Source organism: Pantherophis guttatus, chromosome 1 (assembly GCF_059756535.1).
Source record: "Pantherophis guttatus breed Tessera chromosome 1, ASM5975653v1, whole genome shotgun sequence".
NCBI lineage: Eukaryota > Metazoa > Chordata > Lepidosauria > Squamata > Colubridae > Pantherophis > Pantherophis guttatus.
This window is the reverse complement of record NC_142063.1, coordinates 262,090,453-262,113,205: the sequence shown is the minus strand read 5'-3', so window position 1 is coordinate 262,113,205 and position 22,753 is coordinate 262,090,453. Positions and strand designations below refer to the sequence as shown.

Genomic DNA, 22,753 nt, shown 5'->3' with positions numbered 1-22,753 from the left:
GTTAATAACAGTGCTTTAGTCCACTGTGCTACCAAACCTCTTTAGCTTTCTTGAGCAAAGAATTCCACATACTGACTTCATTTTATACATCATTGTCTTATTCATCTGGATAATGTTAATCAACTTCATCACATATTTATATTCCATTTGGCCTCTGAATGAGTCCAGTTGGGACTCAAGATTTTCTTAGTCAATCTCCCCATTTTGTAGGTCGTCATATGAGTTGATGTGTATAACCGTAACACTACAGCCAAATCTCTTTTTATGTCCACCCATTGTCAGGTAAACATACCAATGTACCCTGCCTGTTTATATTTTCATCTTAATGTCATTTCAAACATCACTTGTGAAATTAAGTGTTGTTGAGCACTCTGGAGCTGCATTTCCTCCTTGAACTCATTCTCATTATTTATGTAACAGCTATTCCAACATTTGAAAATAGTTCCGTCATCATTCTCTCTCCCCATTAAAACGACTCACCCAACTCATTCAATCTTTCCTCAAGAGAACAAAATTTCCAGGGCCTTCTCCAGCATTTATCAGTTGGCAATGCAAAGAATGTCTATGTGTACATGTACGGAGGAAGACCTCATGCTGGTGAGAGAAAATCCTGTCAATGTGGCCCGATGCCGGATGAAGGTCATTTAGGTTTAATCCTATTTATAGGTAGTCCTCAATTTACGACCACAATTGAGCCCAAAATTGATGTTGCTAAGTGAGATATTTGTTAAGTGAGTTTTGCCCCATTTTACAACTTTTCCTGCCACATTTGTTAAGTGAATCATTGCCTTTATTAAATTAATGACACAGCTGTTAAGTGAATCTGGTTTCCCCATTGACTTTGCTTATCAGATGGTCGCAAAAGGGGAACACATGACCCCTGGACACTGCAATCGTCATAGATGTTAAATCAGTTGTCAAGCATCTGAATGAGAATCACATGACCACAGAGATGCTGCAACGGTCATGTATGAAAAACAGTCATAAGTCACTTTTTCAGTCCCGTTGTAACTTCGAATGGTCATTAAATGAACTGTTGTAAGTTGAGAACTACCTGTACTTTACATACTTTTTACACATGCTATATTTTTATTAGCTATTTTATACCCATTTTATTTGCTCAATATTGAATGTTATACATCTACCATGTTTTCCCAAAAATAAGACCCTGTCTTATATTTTTTTGAACCCTGAAATAAGCGCTTGGCCTTATTGTCATGCACTGAAAAGCCCCATTGGGCTTATTATCAGGGGATGTCTTATTTTGGGGGAAACAGGGTATATTTTATAGGTGTTTCTGACACAAAGAAAGAAAGAATGCAAAGGATCTATTGAACAAAACATTTAAGTTACCTTTCGACTGAGACTGCGCTTCAATTCTCTTTTAGCTTCTTGTTCTTCTTCTTCATTCTTTTCTATTTACAAATGAAAGAAGAAACATAGGCATACTTACGGCATGATAAATAGGTGACAGACTTGTTACAATGTAAGAAAATAATCCTCATTAATATTTTAAATTCATTCCAAGTTGCATTTTCTTTCATTTCTTAAACTAGTCTTCTCATTTCTATGATCAGTCATAGGATAAGGAACAGAGAGTAGGCAGCCTCCATTAATTTCTATTCCTAAGGTTCAAATAGAGAGCCTTCCAAGGAAGCAATAGTTAAGCTATGTGTGTTAAAACAATTATTCTATCTAATGATGTGTTAGAGAAAAAATCATTTCTTTTTCTCCCTTCACTCTCATCCTTCTTCATCGGCATAATTTTTTTCTGCCTTTTCAGAAGCCATATGGTATAAACATATATACTGAGTAAATTGGTAAGAACACGAGTGGTATCTCCCAAGTTTATTTCAATTTAGAAAGGACCAATCATGCCTTATACAATTGAAGGGTAGGAGCTTCCAAGGACTGTACTGGTGAGAATATTTATATATTTGAGACCTAGAAAAAATGCTCATCCTATTTAAAAAGCAAGTGGAATGAACGAAGAGAAGCAACAGAATGAAGCAAACAAGCTGAAATTGGTTAGCCTATGCCATCATACCTGTCTTCAACTTATGATAATTCTCGACTGTGCAAGAACTTTCCTGTCCATCATTACTCTAACGGTAGAAATATAATCACAGCTTCTGTTTTTACTTGCACTATCTCTGTGTATTTATATAATTACAGCAACCTGTACTGTTCAGAGAATGGTAATGCACAGGCTTAGTGAAGATGCCCAATCTTTCTCATTGATTGCCATTCAGGATAGTAAATCTCTTGCTATTCATCTAGAAAGCTGCCACCATAGACAAGGTGGAGAATTTATGACACATTCAGGTATCCTTAAACTGTGCCTGTGCATCTCAAGATTAATGAACTAAGAGCTAGGATCTCTCACTACATGTTAGAGTTGAGCAGAACATCTCTCAATAGTGGCCCATCACTAATTAACATCGTTAATTCCTATCCACTTTTAAGCATTTGTTGTTTTTGGCTGTTTTGGAACTTTGATACTAATTTTGGATGGATGAATTAAATGTTACATCTCATCTGGTATATAGGCGGTAGCAAATTATGCAGTAGATGTGGCAAATACTCAGTTTCAGTAAATCAGTAGTTCTAGCCTATCAACATGACATGATGATAATGTAGAAATGAAGCCATTTGGACCGGATTACACTGTTGCTAAAATAACTTATTCACCCACAATTGCCACTCATCAGTTTATATTGGCCACACTATTTATCACATCATGAAAACGCTGAAAGCAGATTGAAAGAAGATGTGGTTAATACAGATTGAGTTAGGAAAATACGCTTGCAATTTCAGAGCCACTTTTTTGTGAGAAGAGCAAATGCTGGCATTTTATGCCAAGTGTCTGTCTGATCTACTTGGGTTGGGAGGATCTCCATCAGCTTACATCTGCTTTTGACATTCAGGTTTGTGCCCTAATATAATCCAGGAAATTAAACCTGAACATTCCACTATATCCTGTGGGGATTTATATATCTGGGTAACACTGCATGTTTGCTAAGGAAACAAAAAACCTAAAACAAACAACGCTCTACTCTACTGGAATGCCACAGAAATTATTCTACCCAATAGTTGTTCAAACAATGATAATCCTTATTCTCATCTGGCACAAAGAGCTACATTATGTTTCTAGAAAGCCAGTTTTGGCAAGAATAGCAAACTTACTGCCCTAAGACTCCATACTTGCGATTTGCTAAATAAACAACGTCTGTACACTGTAAAAGGTTAAACGTATTTACATATTTAAAGTAGTTATAAAACATATAGTTAAACATATTTAATATATTTACTGTGTAATGCATGATCAGGATGCTCAGTTCAAACTACTGGGCATGATATCATAAATTGATTCATAATTTAGCACTCGATACTAAGATTTTTAGATCTAATGTTCATGTTAGGATCTGTAGTTCCCAAATGTTATTGTCCCCCTGCTTACTATCTGAGGGCCACTCCAGTCCTGCCTTGGCACCAAATGGCTGGGTACACTTCTGCAGAAGTGCTTATGTTTCAATGAATTCAGCTGCAAATTGTACATTCACACTCTTCCAATATATATGGTTTAATATTCTGGCTATATTTAGCAAAGAACTTGCAGAATTATTCACATTCATAAAACCAGGAAGTGTGATCACTGTGAAAATATAACATTATTGGCATTGCAGAATTAGATGCATTGTTTTAAAGGCTTACGTTTCAGGATGTTTCTTTGTTCTAGTTCTTCAGAGGTGGGCCTTTGACTAAGCCTTCTGCAAAAAGGAAGACACAGATATTTTCTCCCAGTTACAACAACTTCTTATGAAGGCATCACTTTAGAAAGAATCACTGCCAAAACAACTTCTCAAATACCAATTACCAAATACTATGACTTTACATATTACTTTCAATGCTGAGCATTAATTTGAATTTGCAAATTACCATTTAGTGTTACTGAACTAAATGAGTGTATAGAAATCACATAAATTAAGCATATAATGAATTTTGTAACTGCTCTTGCTTATGAATATATACCATAGTACTGTCTACAAAATGTGATTTGCATTTTTGGAAATATCTACTTGAAATAAAAGAAATAATCAAAAACCCTATTCAGATGATATTATGGGGGGGGATAGTCTGAAGGCCGACTCTTTCTCTGCTGGATTTAAGAGGTTTGTCTTTATCCCCCCGGTCGATTGCTGTTTGTCCGGGGTCTTCAGACCTTCCCTTTTCGTTTTCCAATCTCTCCGGGATCGGAACTGCCCAAAAAGAGCTCCTAGCAGAGAATATTTGGAATTTTGGAATATTTGGAACAATGTTTCGTTCTCTCTCCCACTTCGCAAAGATGTCACTGTCTTTGATATTGGGGGGGAGAGTGGGGGGAGAGACTATACTGCATATCAGCTTTAAAAAATCTGTTCTTTCAAGACAAAATTATCTTGGATTCATGGCAAGTAGCATAACTGTTGTATCAAAAGAACCTGTGAAGTGTCTAATTGAGCAAAACTTGCCTGCAATCATTTTTTTTTTTTGCAATGGGAAGTGGGGGCTTAGGTATTCGGTCTAGCTTGAGTAGAACAAGTGTGAAAACCTGAGACTGAACTTCAGGATTATAAATTAATTATCACAGTGGTCATTTATTTATTTCTTATCACCTATTCAAAAAGCTGAAAAACAGTTTTTCCTATTCCTGAAGCCTCTTTATTATTCTCCCTTTTTTCTCCCAGCCAGTACCTCACTAGTTTTGTGCCGATTTGATGTCTGAGTTCCTGTCTCTCCTCTTCAGATGTTCTCGGTAAGATGTTTTTATCTTCCAGTTCTTTTTTGGATGGCCTGTTGCCAAGTTTGATTGCAAGAGTATCCCTACGATGTATTTTACTTGCTAAAGAGCCTGGATGGAGAATGAATTTTTTAATTCATTAAGTTCACACTTAAGCATGTCAAGATCCAGCCACAATTTGGACATTCAGTACATGAATTTAAAAAATCTCTTTCTAGCTTTTTATCCCTTTGTATGGGGCAATTTTAGTTCATATCAAAATCACTTTTCCTTTATAATATATTAATATATTATATTAATGTCTTAGAACTCATCTGCCAACTAAGGTAGAATTAGAACATTCAATTCCACCCCCCCCCAAAAAAAAATGCTTATGAAATAATTTGATAGGAATATTCTAGTTAGCAAACTGGAAGATGTCCTTGAGTCAATGTTGACTCCTGGAAACTGCCTGGATAAGGCCCTGCAGTTTTCTTGGCAACATTTCAGAAGTGATTTGCTATTAGCTGTTTTCCAGGGCTGAGAGAGAGTGACTGGTCCAAGGTCACCCACCTGGTTTTGTGCCTAAGACAGGACATGAACTCATGGCTTTCCAGTTTTTAGGCTGAGTTTCTGCAATTAGAAGCAGACATGAACCTCACTAGCTAGATCAGGGGTGCCAAACTCAAGGCCTGCGGGCCACAACTGGCCCATGGGGTTGACCTGGAAATAGCAAAGGTGCCTCTGGGAGCCAAAATGGGGTATTGGGGTCATGTGCGGCCGCTGCACCCCATTTTGGCCGGCAGCATGCTGCAGAAGGCCATCCAGGCCGAAAATGAGCTCTCCCATGCCCCATTTTGGCCAGCATGCTGTAGGAGCATCCATCCAGTCTCCCCCGCACCCCCTCCGGCCAGCACACGGAAAACTACAATGCTGATCCAGCCCTTGAAGAAATCCAGTTTGACACCCCTGAGCTAGATTATGAGGAGAAGGGAACAGCTTTATCTCTCTGATCAATAAATGCCTATTTACATTAATACATAAATATTAAACTTTAAAATTAAGTTTAAGTTTATTAAATTTCTATACCGCCCTTCTCCTGAGGGACTCAGGGCGGTGTACAGCCATATTAAAACACATGAATTTATAAAATTTAAAACCAATTAAAATCAGATATATAAAATTTGGCCCTCAATTTAAAACACACATACATCCATTTAAAATTCATATTAGGCCAGTCCGGCTTGCTGAAACATAAGGGTCTTAAGGGCGCGGCGAAAAGTGTGCAGGTTGGGGCTAAGACGAAGCTCTAGGGGCAGCTCATTCCAAAGGGCTGGTATCCTCACAGAGAAGGCTCTCCCCCTGGGTGTCGCCAGTCGACATTGTTTGGCCGACGGCACCCTGAGGAGCCCCTCTCTGTGGGAGTGTATTGGCCGGTGGGAGGTTGTTGCTGGCAGAAGGTGGTCTCGTATATACCCCGGTCCTAAGCCATGGAGTGCTTTAAAAGTGGTGACCAACACCTTGAATCGCACTCGGAAGACCAATGGGAGCCAGTGCAGTTATTTGCATTAATACATAAATATTAAACTTTAAAATTAAGTTTAAGTTTATTAAATTTCTATACCGCCCTTCTCCTGAGGGACTCACTGAGGGACTCACGCAGGAAGGGTGTTACATGGGTACGCCGAGTCGCACCCATAACCACCCGCGCGGCCGCATTCTGGACCAGCTGGAGTCTCCGAGTGCTCTTCAAGGGGAGCCCCATGTAGAGAGCGTTGCAGTAGTCCAGACAGGACGTGACAAGGTCATGAGTGACTGTGCGCAGGGCATCCCGGTCCAGAAAGGGACACAACTCGTGTACCAGGCGAACCTGATAAAAAGTTCCCCTGGCCACGGCCGTCATATGATCTTCCAAAGACAGCCGTGCATTCAGGAGAACACCCAAGTTGCAAGCCCTCTCTGTGGGGGCCAAGGTTTCACCCCCAATAGTCAGCCATGGTGTCAGCTGACTATACCGGGCGCCGGGAGCCACAGCCACTGCCACTCAGTCTTGGAGGGGTTGAGTTTGAGCCTGTTTCTCCCTAATTAAGGTATTAGTATACATTTCCTTTTTATCTTTGCTCTCATATAAATAAGTTACTGTGATTAACGTGGCTAGGAGTGTAAGAATGTCCTTTGAATAAAGGAGTTTCTTACATTCCTAGCTACGTTAATCGCAGCAGTCAAAGGCAATGGCTTTACTAGCCCTACATGGAAATGCCACTCATTAAATTAAAACCTTTTATGTGCACATCTAAAATATGAAAGTGCAGCATTTGTGGGATAATCACAGTGTTAGTGAAACCAATTTTCAGCCTTTGACGCTAAGTGATTCCATCTTCGTGGATGAAGATTCCAAAGGAGGAAAGCAGAATATATATAAAACACATGTCAAATAATAAGGCTTGCAAATATGTATTGTGCCCCAAGAAATACATCCAATATATGCGCTCCTGAGTTCACATATTTCCCAATTTGCTTATTAAGGACAATAGCAAGAACTTGGATCAAACTCTCCAATAGGGACATTCCAACTGTAGAACAAGTATGTAGCATTTGTTGCCAATGCAATGAGGAATCACTTTCCAATGAAGGCAACAAGTCAATTGGTAACCTGCATTTTTAGAAACTTTTCTAGATGTTTTGGTTCAGAAGTAAAACAAATTGCACAGCATGCATTATTTCTCCATTTAAAATGGCAAACAGTTGCTTATCAAATCTTCTTACTTTCACCGCTTGCATCTTCATCATCATCTTCATCATCATCTGTATAAAGTATAGGCCCATCTGAATCTGAGTCACTGGTATGATTATTTTTGCTGTTTCCAATTTCTGGATTTTCTTCAGAAGTTTCAGAAAGTTCATCTGTCAGAAGAGGACTAGTTTGCTCAGGGATTTCTTTTTCCTGATCTTCTTTGATAGCAGAACTACTACAGAATACAGGAGACCAGTCATATATAACCATACTATAATAGTGTATAATATAACCATACAGGAAAAATATGTAAGATAATAATTTATGATTTGAAATTTAACATAAATCAAACTACGTGACTCTTGTGAAACAATCAGTTCTAAAGACTTAAAACTAAGCTCCCCACAAACTCAACACATTTCAAATTTTCCCATACTCTGGCATATCAATATGATTGTTACTAGTTTTAAGAATCTTACTTTAAATCCATTCAAATTAAAAGCTTACATTTTTAAGAATCAATCTTCCATTTATGAACAGAAGGCAAATTTCTAACTCTCACAATCATATAGATGAATTAAGAAAATAAAAATAAGTTCATAAATCAGTCATATATAATATTAAGCATATGTCTGACCAGCTTTAAGCTCATATAAAGCAACATTCCTCCATCTGGTGGTTTTCAGGTGGGCCATTTCATTCTTGATGCTAGTCAGTATGGCCTTTGACCATACTTGCTAAGAATCTTGGGAGTTGTAGTATAATACATCTGGAGAATACTTGATTAGGAAAGGCTGATGAAAATCATTCCTGAAATTTTAAAGTAATTTGTAATCAGAAGTACTGCCAAGAGCAGATGGGCTACAGAAAAATTAATTCCAACTGCTGCCACTTTATAGTGCCATTGCAATTTTCAATTTTTTCCACTGTGGCCCCTTAGCAATAGCACTATCGGTAGTACTTAGATTTATATACCACTTCATAGTACTTTACAGCACTCTATAAGTGCTTTACAGAGTCAGCATATTGCCCCCTACAATTTGGGTCCTCAATTTACCGACCTCAGAAGGATGGAAGGCTAAGTCAACTTTGATCTGGTCAGGATGTTCAAAATTGAATTGTTCAGTGGCCTATATAATTTTATTACCTTCCATCAATTCTTACAGACTACTAAAGTGCTCATTTGAAATATTCAACAAGATATAGATAGACATACTGTAAACTGTATCTAAATAATCCACAAACTTTCCCAGTCTATGTTATACATAGCAACCAACACAATCCCTTTTTTCTGTTTTACATCCAACTCACTACAACTTTCCTTCTTCATAATCTTTATCCATTCTCCCTTAGGTAAATATTTCCCCTTGTATGGAACAATCTTGATGCTGGTCTTAGATGGACAATTATAGAATAGAATAGAACAGAATGTTTTATTGGCCAAGTGTGATTGGACACACAAGGAATTTGTCTTTGGTGCATATACTCTCATTATTGAGATATAAGTAATTCTGACCATTACAATTTGTGTTTTCTAAATGCAGACTACATTTGGATTGTTCTAAATTGAATTAATTTACTTTGCACATAGGCAACCAAGTATATTCACAGAGGTATAGAAGAGAAGCAGGAGGCAACATACAAACAAATGAAGAAAAGTTGCTTTTAATAGGCATAATAATCCTGCCACTGGAACAGAAATGGTACGTTCTAAACTGGTTCTGTAAATGAAAAGGGAAGGGCTGAATTTTCTAAACTGGTTCTGTAAATGTCCAGGGAGGGGCTGAACTCATTTTAATTCTTCCTTTGATACTTCACAAATGGGCTTGTTATTTATTTCCATTAGCTTTCTTTTCAACCTGCTACCCTATTTTCAATAAATGGAATGCTAAGCTGGATTCCACTTAGTACCTGCCTTTTTAATACATGCTGAGGGTGCCATTTCACCACAGATTTTGAGAATTATTCTGTCAAGATTTCCAAGCAAGCATCTCCAAAAGAGCTGTAAATTTGAATCTTAAGCTGTAACTTTGAAAACAAGTTTGAAGATTTAAATGGAATCAAATCAATCCAACCAAGCCATTTTAATTTTCTTTTCCTTTTCTGCTTAGAAGTATGAAAATAGAATTCAAAGTATTACTTGAATTATATTTACTCATATCTTCCTGTTTTGATACATGTTCAAATTCAAAGTCAAGGTATACAAAAGCCTACCTGAGTTGCTCCACCATCTTCCCAAATGCATGGGTACCCCAGAATTACAGAACTAGCTGAAAACATGTAATCTTACCATTCTGTGTTTTCTCCCCCAATCTCCGGGCTATGGTCTAAGACAGCACTGCTTGAAGAGCTTTCACTGTCTGCTTCAGTTTTTATATGAAGATCGTTTAAATGTGTGCCAGGAACAGATGGGCCTGCTTCAATACTAACTGGCACATGTTCTGTGCCTGAGAAGCCAGCGGGCTCACAGCCTGGAGACAAAGTTGGGATGGATGGAGGAAGAGGAGCCGGAACAGGAGGAGGAGGAGGAGGAACAGTCACAGTGCTGTTCTGGGTTGTGTCTCCAGCTTCAGAGATAATATGGAGAGATTCTTCTGATTTAAAGAGTTCCACTTTGGTCTTCGAGTTCTCTACTGTTGTGCTGGAGGCAGAAGTAATGTCCCCATCAGATGGTGTTCGTGTCGTCATCTGTTTCCCATGTTTCTTCTTATCCCTGGGAGTCCCTGTGCTGCTTTTGCTTGTTGTTGGTTCTTTAGAAGGTTTAGAGCGAGATGATGTGGCAGACGGAGATGATGATTTGGAAGCATGTCCTTTCTTTAAATTAGAGGAAATAGCTGAAACGAGAGGGCAAAGCTTTTTGTCGTAAGAGAAGGTTTGCATTAACCTACCTTGTATTGCTAGGAAGTCTTTCTTTCTTAATACAGTGGTACCTTGGTACTCATCGTTAATTGGTTCTGGGAGGTGCTATGAGTACAAAAATGATGAATACCAAACAATTTTTTCCCCATAAGGTAGTGAATCACAAGGCAGCCGACAATGACTAGTTCTAGCTTACCTTTTGAGTACCAAACAAAAGATGAGTACTGGGACAAAAATTTCACATCAAAATGTGTTGAGTACCAAATTCTATGAGTTTTAAAGTAGTTGAGTACCAAGGTACCACTGTAATGGAAAGCCTGAAGGTAAATAAATGGCACCTACACCACTAATGTAGAAGTATGTAAATAATTACGTATTATCATATATAAGTAATATAATAGCAATGCTCTTCCCCTCTACTTACTCTGGAATATAGCAATAGCAATAGCATTTAGACTTATATACCGCTTCACAGTGCTTTTACAGCCCTCTCTAAGCAGTTTATAGAGTCAGCATATTGTCCCCAACAATCTCGGTCCTCATTTTACCCACCTTGGAAAGATGGAAGGTTGAATCAACCTTGAGCCTGGTGAGATTTGAACTGCCAAATTATAGGCAGCTGGCAGGCAGCAGAAGTAACCTGCAGTACTACACTCTAACCACTGCGCCACCATGGCTCATATGATTTGTCTTCTGGACTAAAGCATAGGTGATGAACTTTAAGCAGTTGGGCCATCAGGACCAATCAGGAGTCTTAATTACTTAGCATTACAATAAGTTTTAAACTATAAACATGAAAAAATTAATATAGCAAGGGCACGTTCTCCCAACAAACATTTTTGGGAAAAGGGTTGTAAAGCTTCGGTGTACATGTGATAGTTATGACCTGGTGTCATTAAAATTCAAGATACATTTTAAAATGTAAAGAGTCTATTGATTTGGGTTGCTGCTTGAATACAGTAAAAGGAGCAAGCATTTTTTTTAAATAACCTGCAACAACTCTATGCGCAAGCAAAAAACATCAGCAAAGAACAACATGGTTGCTTTTGCTGAGTTTGCATTTGGCAGGCAGGCTGGAAAAATAAAGCATGCCAAATCTGTTATTTGTTTTTGCTAAATAAGTGGAATGTCAATGACTACAGAAGAATTGGCAAAGAGTTTTTTTTAAAATATCCGAACAATAAAGTAATCTATTAGGCAATATGTGCTAATTCAAAGGAATGTGAAAGAGGTATGTTTCTGCCCTTTAATCTAATTCAATAGAAATATCTCTATCTGTTTTCTTGGTTGATTGATTGGAGATAATTTTTTGATTACAGATTCTAATTTAAACTTATTTTTCAGGTGTGAAAGCAGAGCTGTGTACCTGTCTCCTAAAGAGACTGATTTTAATGTTTTCGAAATGGGTCTCATATTCTCATTGTTTCTTCTAGTGAGTACAACTGAAACTTTTTGTTCTGTTGGGACATAACTAACTTAAAATGCTCTGTGGAATCTTTTTCTAGGATAACCTTAAAAACAAAATATGTTTTCCATTTTGTATATATATACTAATCATTCTTATTGAAATCTGGGACTTTTAAACACCAAACTAAGAGGTTTCTCAACCTGATTATTCCTAAGGTATTTTTGAAAGTAAGATTAATAAATATTTGTGGTAGAATCAAAAGTACAGAAACAATAAAAGAAAACCATATCCTTTTTTATTATCTTTTAACTCACATATTTTCCAAATCCATTTATAAAATTAATTGAAGTCTAAATGGTATTTGATAGAAATAATTATAGTTTGGCCGTATAGAGGGTAAATGAGGAACAAATTGCAAGCTAAATATGTGAGTTGATAACTGAGTTGGAAGAGAGAGAAAGCCATGGATGTATAGAGCTCAAGAAGAGCGAAATGAAAATTATTAAGCAATGTACAGACATGATGGAAGCAAGGATGGTTTGCAAAATAGACATGAATAATAAATAATAATAAATTAGCTTACTGTTTTTCTTATCCTGTTTCTGTACCTGCCAAAAGCCAGGTTTGAGACCTGAGCATTGCCTGATAGGTTAAGTGCCCCGTCCTCACCCTAGCTCCTGCCAACCCAGCAGTTCAAAAGCATGCAAATGTGAGTAAATAAATAGCTACTATTTCAGTGGGAAGGTAACAGTACTCCATGATGTCATGCTGGCCATCTGAACATGGAAACATCTTCGGACAGCGCTAGCTCAAAGACCCCTGAAACGGAGATGAGCACCTCCTCCCCCCATAGTCGGCAACGATTAGCAGAGTACAATCCACAGGGACTCCTCTCCTATATCGAACAACATCCCAGAACTGTCTTTCTACTATACTATTGTATCTTCAGATAGGTCTTGCTGATCAAGAGGGATGGAAATAAATAGTATTCTTACAAGCATTTTTAGATTAAAAGAACTTAATACAGTAACCACCAAATAAGGTCTTGCATCTGGCTGCTGTATAGGAAGCCCCAGTTATCCACCCACACATTATGGAGACAGTGGATAAGACAACAGATTTAATAATAATCATTCACAGCCAACTAATGTTACATGCTTGTGGTTTTTTTTTTTATGCAGCTGTAGCTTTTGTTCAGCTCTGCACAAATTATCTGGGAAATATTGCTTCCTATTACCATGTTTCCCAAAAAATAAGACCCTGTCTTATATTTTTTTGAACCCTGAAATAAGCGCTTGGCCTTATTTTTGGAGAGGTCTTATTATTTTGGGGTGCATGGAGGAAACCAGAGGAAATAGAGGGGACGGCTGCGCATGCCTTTAAATATTTTTAGGGAGGGCTTATTTTTTGGGGGGTGCTTATTTTAGTGCATGCACTCAAAAGCCTGATTGGGGTTATTATCAGGGGATGTCTTATTTTGGGGAAAACAAGGTAGACTTTAACGCTCAACACTGGATTTTGTGAGCCAAGGTGAGCTGAAAAACCGTAGACAAGGACAATGAATAAACATAAAATCCAATTTGGATAACACAAATTCCAATTTATTAATAACTATCCACAGGGAGAATATGGACACTGCAACATTTAAAGCAAGCAATAAAGCAGCGCGGATTCAAAGCCACATGTGATACTTACCAGCTTCTCGAGTCCCAGTGCGGCTTGTTGGCTTGGCAGGAGGGGCAGAGGTCTGCTTGGAAGGAGACTTGCCCTTTTTTTTAGCATGTGGCACTTCAGTAGTTTTATGGCTAGTTGTAGCAGCAGCAGCGTTTTTTGGAGGAATGGCTGCTTTTTTAGCTTTAGGCTTAGGCTTAGGTTTAGGAGGAGGCGGTGGTAGAGGAGGAGGAAGAGGAGAAACAGACACGGCTGATGTTTCAAGGCCTTTAGGAAGAGGCTTATCTACAAATAAGAAAGTGAACACAAGCAACTGACAAACGGACAACAAGGCTATACTAGACAAAGAAACAGATTTCTCCCTGCTGCTCTGCTTTCTTGAGAATAAGGACTGGTTTTGTTTTAAAAAAAGAAGGGTCACCAAACTACACTTCACCCGTCTAGTGCAGATTTCAACAGAATGTTCAGAATGGCTCTCAAAATGCAGAATCAAAAAGATTTTTTTTTTAAAAAAAAAACAAAAATAATCCTTCCTTCAATGAAGGGAGATAAAATCTGCTAACAGTTTGGGGCAGTAGCCACTGTTTTAAAATGTTTTCTAAACTATCCTAATTGAATTTCCCAACATTTGGTCACCAACCTGCGAAAGATGAGCAGCATTCTCATTAAAAACAATTTGTAGATGAAGACAAGCAGTGTGGTTAGGTACACATGGTACAAAACATCCATTTTGCTCTAATGACTTTCAGCAAAATAGCTCCATTTATTGGAAGGGAAAGATCATTTACAAGAAGTCTTTGATTTACAACAGTCACTGTTCGAAGTTACATCGGCACTGAAAAAATTGACTTATGACCGTTTTTCACACTTATGACTGCTGTAACATCTCCATGGTCATATGGTCAAAATTCAGATGCTTGGGAACTGACCCACATTTATGACAGTTGCAGTATCCTGACATCATGCGATCACCTTTTCCACCTTTTGACAAGCAAAGTCAACAGGGAAGCCAGATTCACTTAACAATTAGTATTACTAATTTAACAGCTGCAATGATTCACTGAACAAATGTGGCTAGAAAAGTCATGAAATGGGGCAAAACTCACTTAACAAATTTCTCACTTAGCAACATAAATTTTGAGCTCAATTGTGGTCATACATTGAGGACTACCATTATAATATAACTTTTTGTAACAAGTTCCTAGCCAAGGAAAGCTTAAGACAATTATCACTATGATAGCTTTCATTTATATTTACAATATTGTTTGATTCTACTATGGATAATTTATATCTAATTACCATGTTTTCCCGAAAATAAGACCCTATCTTATCTTTTTTTTGAACCCTGAAATAAACCCTTGGCCTTATTGCCATGCGCTCAAAAGCCCGATTGGGCTTATTAACAGAGGATGTATTATTTTGGGGAAAACAGGGTATATCTATCTTTCTAAAAATACGTTAGGAAAAGCTGATCAGATTTATAAACAAAGATCAAGGACAAATTTCTTAATTGATAATCTTAATCAATAAACATTTTCCTAAAATACCTAAGAAATGAAAAATTGTCAGCATTTCTGATTTTGGTTCAAGAAAATAGCTTCCTTTTCCTTTGTTGATTGTCATTAAGACCACTACTCAAACATAGATAGCATTCCTAAGCATTTATTGTATAAGCTTCAGAAGGATTGTTTCTAGAGCTGTTTAGATGTAAAAGTGTTCCCTTGAAATCTTTTTTCCTGTACCAGCCTATTAAGCTCTAATCACCTATGCCCTTAACATAATTAGAACTACTAATTGGGGGGTGGGGTATTCAATAACTCAAAGAACAATGGCACTGAGGAAATTCTTGTTATCTGTCTGACATCATCAAGCAAATGTACAAATTATGATATCATTATGAAAAATGAAAAAATTGCAGCAGAAATTTGCAAAATTGCACTGAGGTGAAGGAAAGTGAGGATTTACAGTAACTGCATTTGTTCTGTTGTTAGTCTTTTTCAATGCACAATCTGGCATTTTGTTATGTATAAAGCTTTCCTGATATCAGTATAGATCAGGGCTGTAAAACTTCCAGCCTCTGGGCTGGATGCGTCATGTGCCCAGATCCAGTTTAGCGAAGGGGAAAAGTCCCGATACGTTACATGACGCCATGAGTTTGACATCACTGGTACAGATATATGTCCATGAGCAGAATTGTAGCCATGTTTTAATGTCCAACTTTGTCAGACAGAAAACATTAGAAGTATACACTTTAAAAATTAAAATGAGCAAAGAAGCACATTAACCTGCATTAAAATTGGCTAAAATAGGAAAAGGTTTCTCTTTCATTTTCATGGGTACAATTCGTCTTGTAACAGATCACCTAACTCTACAGCAGCTAGCAGCAAGTCCCATAGGATATATGTGTGCTTCTATGTCCAAGGGTATTTTAACACAGCCTAAGAAAAGCTAGGATAAGACTAGCAGCTTTGTTAAGGATTATTTTATTCCATGTTAACTTCCCAAATATACAGCAATTGTTTATTAAGATTCTGAGCTTAGCCTTCTTTCATTTGAGCTCTGTCTTCAAATCGATCACATTGACATGGATAAGGATGATAACTCGTAAATGACACGTTAGTGAGAGCATGCATCAATCAACTAATGTAAGAATGGAAAAAGTGCAGAAATTCCTTAAATAAATCAAATCTCTTTATCCCTACCCCATCCCACTCTCCAGCTGTTTTTAAAAAACAGCAGCAATGGTTATTAGGTTTTTTTTTTAAGTATTATTGCTATCCAGCTTTCTTATTTTTATCTTCCTATTTTATCCCAAATAATCTTGTGTGAAACTGTATGCTAACTTGATAGATGGAAACCGCTCACCCCTGAACTTCACAGCTGAGTAAGACTTCAAACCTGGTTTGAACTACATCCCATAGATCACGTAACATCCAAAGTTCCATGTAGTACTGTAGGACAGAGTTCCCAAGCCTTTCTGGCTTTGCGGATCAACGGAGTGGGGGGGAAGAGGGGATGGTTCTGTGCGCGCAGCTGGCAAGTACACACGCAGCTTCATTTATACGCACCTGCCACTCATGCAAATGGAGCACATGGGCATGCACTTGCCCGCTGCTCGCACAAGTGGGGATGCACGTGAACACAGCTGCACTTGCCTGCTGTTTCTGCAGTCCGATTGCTGTTCCCTCATGGCCCATTAGTGGGTTCCGGCCCAGATGTTGGGGACCCCTGCTGTAGGACAATCAGAAATCTGCTCTTGTTTTAAGACCTAGCACTTTTTCTCCCATTCCAATAGTGAACTCAAGTTTTTAGTTTATGTGTTATTAAAAATGTCTGCCTCTGAACAGAAATTAAGTTTTCTTACTGCTGTCTCTTCTCCATAGAATTACACATTATCCTTTGTAGTTATAAACAGGTCTGTTTTCATTTTTCATAATATACACTGGGTGATAGTTATTTTTAAATGGGCATATTCATTCTGATACATTGCATTTAAAATACCTTTTTTATCCTCCTTTTTCTCTTCAGAAACAGCTGCCTTTGCTGATAATGAGCCATTGTCTTCTACAGTTTTTACATTTTCTTCCTGTATGGCTTCTTCTGTAATTACTATCGTGTGACCATTAGAGATTTCATAATTCACTGTGGCATCCACATCTGAAACGAAAACAAGAATGTTGGCTAGTTCTGAAAGCATTACCTTCATTATATGCAACTAAGTTGTCTTTATTTTCATAATGGTGCTGCTATCTGGGATAGGATTGTTCAATGCATAGCATCCTGATTAAAGCTAGTTTTAGCTTTATGCATTTCTACATATCTTCTTTTATACTTAAGGTGTGTTGTGGTACTAGAACAGAGGACTCATCTCTACATTGGGGAGAATTTTAAGAAACCTTTCACAAAGTATCCTTCCTCCTCCCTCCCCTGATATTTTTACTCCAAAATAGCTCTGGGTAATGGGTGACCATTCACAAATGTCTCCCATGATCAATTTGGTCAAAGAAATTTCATAGAAAGATTAACTGATAGGGATAGGAAGATTAAAAACCTGACCAAGAGTCTGAATATAAGGTAGAAGTGGGAGTTCAGGGGCAGAAACCCAATCTATTCCTAAACAGTTTTCTCTTTTACAAAATCGGCCCACCAATTCTCTCACTCCATTTTCTACCAGCCAAAATTCACTCACACCCAAGCCACTCACTCATCTTTTTCTTTTCTCTGTCCCATATGAAATCCCACTGTCTTCCCATGTTAGGTTGTTTTCTGTTGCTCCCCAGCGTCCCTAGTTTATCATGAAGCAGCTTTCTCTCTTTCTCCCTTCCTTTGTCTTTCAGAGACCTTTGAGTCTCTGCTTTACTAGCTTTGCAAGACAATCTGAGCACTTCTGAGGAGAAAAGAAAAGAGGTGGCCAAAGCTCCTGGAGTTAAAATCACTGTTTTTTCAGTTTTATTTTTCAACCTAACCCTATTAAGAGATATGTGACAGTCTTATTGTCAGTCTTAACTGCAAACTTTGTCAATAAGAGCCTTGGTAGTACAGTGGTCTAAGACACCCTGTTATTAAGCTGGTTATTAAGACCAGCTGCCTGCAATTACTGCAGGTTCAAATCTCGCCAAGGCTCAAGGTTGACTCAGCCTTCCATCCTTTCTAAGGTAGGTAAATTGAGGACCCAGTTGTGGGGGCAATAAGCTGACTTTGTATAAATATACAAAAGGATGAAGGCTATTGCTGAGCACATTGTAAGCCGCCCTGAGTCTCCGGAGAAGGGCGGCATATAAATCAAATTTAAAAAAAAAATAAAAAATGAACTACCGATATATACATTGTAAAGCAATGGGAATAACATTTGTCATCATTCAGATTAAATGTAAGGTCTATTAATCTACATTAATTGCGATCACCTTGCTCATTTATTTCCTTTAGGACACCCCTTCTTATTAGCTCCTCTCTGCTCTGCCTTGTTGATATCTTTCTTTCCAGCACTTAAAAAAAATAGAGAAATTAAGACATTATTCAGTAAAAAATAAACTAAGACAACAAAAAAATTTAAGTAAAGGTAATTTTGGCTTCCATATTTATTATTTAGCAGTATTAGAATGAGAACTAGGATCTAATTGCAAGCAAGTGTTTGAAGGAAGAGTGGATAGGTCAAAAGGAAGGAGAATAACAGGAAGCAGTTGATGAATTGCTGAAAAAGAGAAAATTGAGGAGTTTAAATAGCAAAAATCAATGTATAGAGCAGTACATGAAAAGTATGGATATGTATGTAATTACCTATTAAGGTATATTGGTCAGAAGATAGTGCTATGGAAAGGTAGTAAGCAAATGTATATGACTAGATTGATACATTCATTCTCTCTTCAAGTACAGAAGCTGCATTAATTATGTTTTCATTTGTGCTGAATACAAATATTTCTGTCTTAAAATAGAAGTTAAATGAAAATTTAAAAACAATTTACTTCTGAAAACTAAAACATCATTTACAGCCTTCATGGTTCAGGAAATTTACATCACTTACAGCCTCATGGTTCAGGAAATTCTCTTGTACAGATTTCCTTAACTAATCTATTCTATATCACTAGCATATGTCATAACAAATAGACAACATGATGTTGGCTCAGAGTCATGAATCATAGTCTCAAGATTTAGTTTCAGCCTAAATTTTGTACCAGGGAATTTTCCTAAACATTTCTTATGCTTTGATGGACTAAATCAGGGCCCCCCCAACCCCAAGTCTGTGGACCAGTACCAGCCTGTGGACTTTTGGAAACTGGGCCACACAAGTGGCAGCCAAGCACATAAAGCTTCATTTGCACATGCGCAGGATTAGGTTGCGTGTGCAAAACCATCCTTTTCATTCTCCCCAACTCTGCTGTGGCTATTGATCCATGGAGCCAGAAAGGTTGGGGACCACTGCACTAAATTGTAAACAATGTAATCTCTGCTTTTAATGGCTATATGTTATGGCTATATATATACTGCAAATTATGATGCAAACATCATATACAAATAAAAGATAGCAATGCCCAAATCCTCCCTTCTAATCCCTTAAAATTTTGCCTCAGTTTATTTTATAAGACTAACATTCCAAGTGAATTTAAACTTTTGCTATTATCACTGATTTCCCAGATACGGCTTATGCATAGCCTACCCTTCCAAATCCCATCCTTCTAAATTTGCCTCTTGAGGGTTAACAACTTTAAGGTTAAGAAGTATGAGGTATAAAAAAACAAATAATAAATAAATTAAATTCTAAGCCAGTCATGGAATGCTTCTCTTTCTAAAATCCTATCTGCATTCCACTTCTGTACTTCAAAAAGCTTTGCAATTATTAATTCTCCTTTCTGTGTTTTGCTTTATTTCAGAAAGAGACAACTAACTTTTGAAATATTTCTCATGTTATCCAAACATATGTTTTCGTACATCCTTTAAGTAGGAAAAATTATCTGGGCAAAAGAGGTCAAAACATTTTTTAAAATCCAGAGCAGAGAGATAAAATTCAGAAGAAGCTGAGGAAGATGCTCCCCGATTCACTGGAATACAAAAAAAAGGGAAGGAAGTACAGAACAATCAGACTTGCAAAATTCTGTTATTATAGCCAATCTCAATAAAGCTAATGTTCACGGGTTGATTTCCTGGTCTGTTCTATCTAGAAGGATTGAGATGCTATAATTATAACTCCAAGAGAATTTCTTCAAACTTATCCAAGGTTTGGTGATATGTATACCACATTTTAATACTCGTTTTATGATAATCTATATAATGTAGTGTGATACATCAGGAACCCGCCTACAAGTATGATTCTGCTCTATTGGTCTAAACATTAAGGAAGGTATGTGTGGTATGATAATTGAAATTAATATTAAAAGAACAATAATAATAGCTTGTCACAAGCATCCCTTATACTTTTTGCATGCTTTTTATCCCTTTTTGTTTGTTTCTTTGTTTGTTTGTTAGGACTGCCTATAATAATTTTAGTATAGTTTATAAATAGAAAGATAAAAGACTAATACAAACTAGGAAAAATATAAAAAGTAAAGAACAGGAGAAGTACAGAGTAGAAAAAGGGAAAAAAAAAAAAGATGAGAAAAAAGATGCATAAAATTCCCCATTTCTCTCCAGGCAAGAATAAGCAGTTCCAGTAGCATAACACCTTCTCTAATATTTCAATTTTTAAAAAACTCTTCTTCCCATATCTCATTCCTTATCAATAAACAAATTATTTAAAAAATCATTCCATCTTAAACAGCAAAAGGTTATACGAGAAGAACCGATTTTACTGGATAAAACAGAGACTTAGACTGATTTGAATGTGGATTTGAAAATGGATTTTTAAAAAAATTCCCAGAATATAAGAATGCTATGGAAAAAGTTGTGGATTTGAAAATGGATTTTAGATTCCAAACTACAAGAGTGATAGGGAAGAGAATGCCACAAGAGTTTTACATTTGAAATCGGCTGATGCCTTAATAAGTAAAAAGGACATACAAATAATAAATTAGAAGAATGCTTTGGAAAGTCTTCTAACTTGGATAGAAAGGGAAAGTGTTAAAAATTATGCCACAGTTAAGTTAATAACAGGTTGTTAAGTGAATCTGGCTTCCCCATTGATTTTGCTTGTCAAAAAGGTTGCAAAAGATGGTCACGTTTCCGGGACACTGCAAGCATCATAAATATGAGCCAGTTGCACTACGAGCATATGAATTTTGATCAAGTGACCATGGGGATGCTGCAATAGTCATAAGTGTGAAAAACGGTCATAAGTCACTTTTTCAGTGCCGTTGTAACTTTGAACAGTCAGTAAATGAACTCCTGTAAGTTGAGGACTACTTGTATATGTGTAGTGGTTTCTGATAGCAATTAATGGAATTTCTTTTTGACCAGGACTAAATGACAAGGCTTTTCAGATCTGTTTATAAATGAGGAAAGCTTTCTTTTGCTTTATTTCTTAGAGAAAGTGATAAATTGAAATACAAAAATGATGTATTAAAGTGAAAATATAATACATTACTATTTCTGGCAGATCTTAATCAGATATTTTGCTGATGAGGATCGAATGATATTTTTTATAATGTAATTATTGATAAGAGATGAGTCTTGCGTAAAGAAATATTTTTATCCTTATTAAAATATTAGAGAAGGTATTAACTTATTAAGGTTGTTTATTCTTGTCTGGAAAGAAATGGGAGTCATCTTTTATATAACTTCCCCCCCCCCCAATTTTTGTATTTTGTTTTTTCTCTTTCTTCTATTTTTCATTTTTCTTACTTTTTACGTTTTTCTTACTTTTTAAAATATTTTATCCTTGTATTTATAAACGTGTGTGTGTGTATATATGTGTGTGTGTATAGTTAATAAAGGTAGGAATAAGTCTTAAGAAATTATGCAACATGGAAAAAGTGGCTTTTAAGCATTGTTTGGGTGGAGAGAAAGAGTATGCACACATAATTTAGATCAGTATGCTGACTACTCTAAGGAGCAAAGGTATTCTGAACTCAACTCTTTTAGAATCCAGAACTGTATATACGTAACAGGATATGTACAGTATATACAGCATAATTCCTCACCTATTTGTACCTCTTTCTTAATAGTAAAAATATATTAAACGTGCAATATCTCTTGATCTCAAAAGGCAACTATCAGGATTATTATATTCCAAACATCACCAATGAACTATGATCATCTCCTCTTTCTCAGTATACTATAGAAAAGTCACTCCTCCAGTGAAAGGGTTTATGCACAGAGGATAAATATTTCTCTCAAATTTATACATCTTCATTTACATTGTTGAGACAAAATTATATTTTAATGACACACAAACAAAAGGAAGAACATTTTTCTAAAAAACACCAATTTATTAATGTGCTATTAAACTTACATAAATAAAAATAAAATCAAAAGAGATTATAAGACAGTTCACTATAAATGCACATCTGGAATACGCTATTCTGTTTCATTTTAATTACATTAAAACAATTAAGTTCTAAAAGATTTAGTATGTGAGCTTTAATCTGGGAAGAATAATTTTCACTCAAATGCTTGATCTTTAAGGATCTTATAGCTCATTAATTGCTATAAAGAGAAAGCTGAAGTGTGGGTGGCATTCAATGGATTAAGACACAGTATCAAAGCAATAAATCAGGAGTCAGGAGTTGAGGGTAAGAAGCATTTTATAAAAAAGTATTTTGGCACAACTACAAAGTTCATCCATGGGAGGCAAATGTGCAGGAGTACAAAAATGTTGAAGGACAGAAATGCAAGAAAATAGGTAACATCAGGCAAGTTTTGAAGAACTGGGAAAAATCTTCATGAGAGGTAG

At 36.8% G+C, this 22,753-nt stretch overlaps 1 protein-coding gene across 4 annotated transcripts in view; it reads right to left on the bottom strand.

The window, feature by feature from the left end:
- The window catches only part of PHACTR2 (phosphatase and actin regulator 2), a 66,989-nt gene that overhangs the window by 5,589 nt on the left and 38,647 nt on the right, over positions 1–22,753 (bottom strand). The window contains exons 3-10 of one of the 4 annotated variants that reach the window (XM_034418946.3): positions 18,336–18,416; positions 16,933–17,088; positions 13,456–13,716; positions 9,784–10,327; positions 7,526–7,728; positions 4,735–4,891; positions 3,715–3,770; positions 1,354–1,415 (exon numbers count right to left, since the gene is read on the bottom strand). In XM_034418946.3, the coding sequence (XP_034274837.1) occupies positions 1,354–1,415; positions 3,715–3,770; positions 4,735–4,891; positions 7,526–7,728; positions 9,784–10,327; positions 13,456–13,716; positions 16,933–17,088; positions 18,336–18,416 (1,520 nt within the window). The remainder of the gene's footprint in view (positions 1–1,353; positions 1,416–3,714; positions 3,771–4,734; positions 4,892–7,525; positions 7,729–9,783; positions 10,328–13,455; positions 13,717–16,932; positions 17,089–18,335; positions 18,417–22,753) is intronic. The other 3 variants (XM_034418948.3, XM_034418947.3, XM_087882840.1) reach the window with 3 other exon arrangements.